The sequence below is a fragment of the Mus caroli genome, unplaced genomic scaffold (assembly GCF_900094665.2).
Source record: "Mus caroli unplaced genomic scaffold, CAROLI_EIJ_v1.1 scaffold_21488_1, whole genome shotgun sequence".
In the NCBI taxonomy this organism is placed as follows: Eukaryota; Metazoa; Chordata; class Mammalia; order Rodentia; family Muridae; genus Mus; species Mus caroli.
In genome coordinates this window covers 4,584-9,283 of record NW_018388796.1, presented here as the reverse complement: position 1 = coordinate 9,283, position 4,700 = coordinate 4,584, and the positions used below count along the sequence as shown (strand labels likewise).

Below are 4,700 nucleotides of genomic sequence, written 5' to 3'. Positions count from 1 at the left end.
AAAAAAAAAAAAAAAAACTTCATCTGAACACTCTGTCTGCTCTGAAGTAGACTCGCTTTCCTGTCCGATCGCTGATTCATTTAGTAAATATTGCTCTGATTCATCACTTTGTCCCTCAATTAAAAGTCACTTTCCAACATGGCTGCTTCTTCTACTAACTAACCTTATCTACAATGTTTTAGATTAAAAGTGTGTACTATAGGAGTGTCTGTATTCCAGCCAGAGCAGCCATGTTGCTGAATTAAAATTCTTCTACCATGCACTATACCTTGGCAGTCCTTAAATTCAGGTTCTTTAGGTACCATGCCATACAACTCTACACAGCCTTCTGCACTGTGTCTTGAATCCCTAGCAGCTGAAGCTTGCAGAGAGCCATTGGTGAGGAAAGAGTTTGTTACTGTTGCTAGCACGCCTCCCTGTCACATATTCCATGCTTGTGTTCTTGCTGCTCCTAAGGTCCATAGAACATACGATATTGACAAATTCAGCATGGTATTGGACCCTAGCCCCTTTGTTCTATGAGAAACCTCAGATCACCATTAGTAATAGGTGCTGTCTCTCTGTCTGTCTGTCTGTCTGTCTGTCTATCACTTGATAGTCTACATGCCACTCATCAGGATTTCTCTGTGTCCAGGTTGTTGGATCAAAGTGGAGAGTGAAATGTCACCCTTTGAGCAGAGTCTGTCTGCAGAAGGTGCCAATTCATCCACGCTGCAACAGCACATGCTGTGCTGTGCTGAGACACCCTTGCTAAGCATGGACAATGTGATGATCCTTCAGACCTCCTCGGGTCTTCTAAGGCATCAAGTGACTTTTGGGGATGCCCCCACGAACACTGAGAGTGGAGAGGCCATTCAGAGTGAAAAGAAGAACTGCATATGCAGCGACTGTGGCAAAACTTTTACTAGCACGTCCCACCTCAATCGACACCGGATGATACACACTGGAGAAAAACCTTTTCAGTGCAGTGAGTGTGGGATGTCCTTCAGCCAAAAAGCCTTTCTCGTTAAGCATTTCAGAATTCACACCGGAGAGAAGCCATTCAGGTGTGATGAGTGTGGCAAAGCCTTCAAGCATAATATCTCCCTCGTTTCTCACCAGCGAGTTCACACAGGAGAGACACCTTTTACCTGCACCGAATGTGGGAAATCATATATGACCAGATCCAACCTTACACGTCACTTTCAAATTCATGCTGCGGAGAAGCCTTACAGTTGCAGTGAATGTGGCAAAGCATTTAAGGAGAAATCCAGCCTCATTTATCATGCTCGAGTACACACTCGGGAAAGGCCTTTTCAGTGCAGCGAGTGTGGCAAGTCCTTCAGCCAAAAAGCCTTTCTTGTTAGGCATTTCAGAATACACACCGGAGAGAAGCCTTTCAGGTGCAGTGAGTGTGGCAAAACCTTCAAGCACAACTGCTTCCTTGTTGCTCATCAGCGAGTTCACACAGGAGAGACACCTTTTACATGCACTGAATGTGGCAAGTCGTACATGAACAGATCCAGCCTTTTATATCATTATCGGGTTCATACTGGAGAAAAGCCATAGAAGTATACTATAGTGGTTTGAAAGGTTTGGCCCCGTAGATTTGAATGCTTGGCCCATAGGGAGTGACACTATTAGGTGATGTGGCCTTGTTGGAGAAAGTGTGTCACTGTGGGGATGGGCTTTGAGGTTCAGTGCTCAAGCTCCACCCAGTGTGGGAGAGTCTCTTCCTGGCTGCCTTTAGATCAGGATATAAAAGCTCTGCTCCTCTGAACCATGTCTCCCTGCATGCAGCCATGGTTCCTGCCAAGATGATAATGGACTGACCTTCTGAAACTGTAAGCCAGACCCAATTAAACAGTTGCCGTGCTAATGGTGTCTTTTTGAAGCAATGGAAACCCTAACTAAAACATGCATTAAATCATTTAAGAAAAAAATCCAGCCTTGTTTATCATGTCCAAGCTCAAACAGGGGAAAGATCTTTTGAATGTCGTAAATCTGGGAAGTGTTAAAAAATAAAACTCACATCATCAATGACCAACAGGTTCATAGTAGAGGAAAGGCTTTTATGTGTAGGGTGTGGGGGATGCAGCCTCATTTAACATCAGGGATTTTATGCAGCAAAGCATCATGAGTGCAAAGAATGTGGCAAAGTGTTTTGCTACAGGACTGGCTCCACATTGAATAGACTATATGTATTGAGTGCAATGAACATGGGAAATTGTTTCCATGATCTACCCTATCTATACAAAAGGATATTCACTGGACAAAAGTCAAAAGTGCTTCAAATGTGGGGAGATTTCACCCACACTTCCATCATATTTAACTTAAGAGGCCACAGTGAAGACATGCATCAAGAACCCACTGAATCTGGGGAAGACTTTGAACAAAGTATGCTCTTATTAGCAACACAGACACAACCCAGATAGGATTGTGAATGCAGAGAACGTAGAGAAAGCTTCAGCCATTGACCAGGCTTGTTGAACCTTAGGAGTGAATGTGACTTTGAGCAGAAAAGTTCTGAGAGTGGCTCTTGTGAGGAAGTCAGTCATTGAAAATTACTCATCAAAGAAGAATACAGAGGCAAGATGAGAATTATTGCCATCTTATTCCTAAGAAGTTAATGCTTTCTGGGGACTTACCAAGAGGAAGCTGTGTTCTTGACTGCACCAGTGTGGATTGGAGTCTCCATGTTACTGACTTTGAATGGGGGAGGAAGAGAGTGTGACCTCCATTTAAATAAGACATATATATTTGTTGTTGTTTGTTCTATTGGTTGCCCTTTCTTCCCTCACTGAATATTGCAGTCCGTGGGATAAATGATCATTTACTGTAGTCTTCATGTCTATTGTGTCATTACTTTCGTTGGGGACCAGCTCTGTGTAGCACCTTCTGCTCTTATATAGGAGTGCGACCCATATGTTTTAGGTGTATGTTGTTTGTTTCATGTGTGAGTATTTCGGCTGCACATTTTGTTTGAATACTAAGTGAATAACTGATGCCTGTAAGCCCCCCCCCCAAAAAAAAATGCATTGGATTCCTGGAACAGCAGGTACAGATAGGTATGAAGCAGTCTGTTTGCTGGAAATGGAAACCTGGTCCTCTACAAAAGCAGCATATGGACTTACATTCTGGACCCTCTCTGGAGCCCATGTTTTACATTTTTAAGAAGTTACTAGATTTTCTTCTAAAAGGCTGTGTGTTTCAGTTTTCCTCCTGCAGCATATCAGAGGCCAGTTTGTCACATCCTGATGTTTTCCAAGTCATGGGATGTTCACTTTAACAATTTTAGTAACTATTTTGGCTCTGGCTTGATGGCACAGGCCTTTAATCTCCCAGCACTCAGGAGGCAGAGGCAGCTGATGTCAGTGAGTTCAAGGCTATCATGGTCTACGTATTGAGTTCCAGGATAGCCAGGACTATATAGAGATAACCTGCCTCAAAAAGAAACAAACAGAATAACACTTAAACCAATCAAACACACACAAAAAATATATAGTAGCATATAATTGTGGCTTTAATTCTCCATTATCTACATATATAAGAGATTTATTCACTTTTGTAAGCTTGTGTGATGTGTGCTGCATGTGTGTCTGTCGCCACTGGAGAGCATAACAGGCATCAGTCTCTGGAACTGGAGTTCCGGATCCTTGTAAACCTTTAAGAGAATGCTGGGAATTGAACCAAAGTTATCTGCAAGAACAGTAAGTGCTGTTAGTGAGCTGTTTTTCTGACCCTGTATCTATGGGTTTTTTTTTGTTTAGACACAGTCTTATTTTGTTAGTTTGGCTAGTTTGTAACTCTATGTAGATCAGGTTGTCCTAGAACTCAGAGACCTACCATATTCTGGGTTCTGAGTACTGGTATTAAAGACATGCCACTCTGGGGGATGAAAAGAAACTGGCACCTTCCTGTCTGAGCCAGTGCCATGATTAGACCTTGGGTGCTAGCTCTGTGCCCAACCCCTCAACAACCAGAGGAAGCTGGACTCCCAGGTGTTCTAACATACCCAGGGCCATAGGATCACAGGATCTCAGGAGCTTGGTCATGCCAAGATTTCAGGATCCTACAGGCAGCTTGACTCCCAGGTGCTCTTACACCCAGGATTTCAGGATCAAAGGATCACAGAGACAACTGTACTCTAAGGAGCTCTGATACAACCAAGATAACATGAGGGACAAGCTCCAGTCCGAGATAGTGAATGCAGGTACCACTAGAGATTACCAGATGGTGAGAGGCAAGAACAAGAATATAAGCAAGAGAAACCAAGGTTACTTGGCATCATCAGAACCCAGTTCTCCCATTATCACAAGTCTTGGATACCCCGCCAACCAAAACTATACAAAGAATCAATAAACCCAAGAACTGATTCTTTGAGAAAAGTGAACAAGATAGATAAACACTTAGCCAAAATGACCAGAGGACACAGAGACAGCATCAAAATTAATAAAATTAGAACTGAAAATAGACATAACAACAGAAACCAGGGAAATCCAAAAAATCAGGTCCTACTACAAAAGCCTATATCAACAACAATAGAAAATCTGGATGAAGTGGACAAATTTATAGACACATACCAGGTACCAAAGTTAAATAAGAATCAGATAAACCATCTAAACAGTCTCATAACACCTAAAGAAATAGAAGCAGTCATTAATAGTCTCCGAACCGAAAACATTCCAGGACCAGATGGGTTTAGTTCAGAGTTCTATCAG

At 42.6% G+C, this 4,700-nt stretch overlaps 1 protein-coding gene across 1 annotated transcript in view; it reads left to right on the top strand.

Annotated features, from left to right (window-relative positions):
• LOC110287794 (gastrula zinc finger protein XlCGF8.2DB-like) overlaps nucleotides 1-1,922 on the top strand; it is a 3,534-nt gene extending 1,612 nt beyond the window's left edge. Inside the window, exon 3 of the mRNA XM_021154322.2 lies at nucleotides 635-1,922. Coding sequence (XP_021009981.2) covers nucleotides 635-1,548 — 914 coding nt within the window. The 3' untranslated portion in view covers nucleotides 1,549-1,922. The remainder of the gene's footprint in view (nucleotides 1-634) is intronic.
• Nucleotides 1,923-4,700: the final 2,778 nt, after the last annotated feature.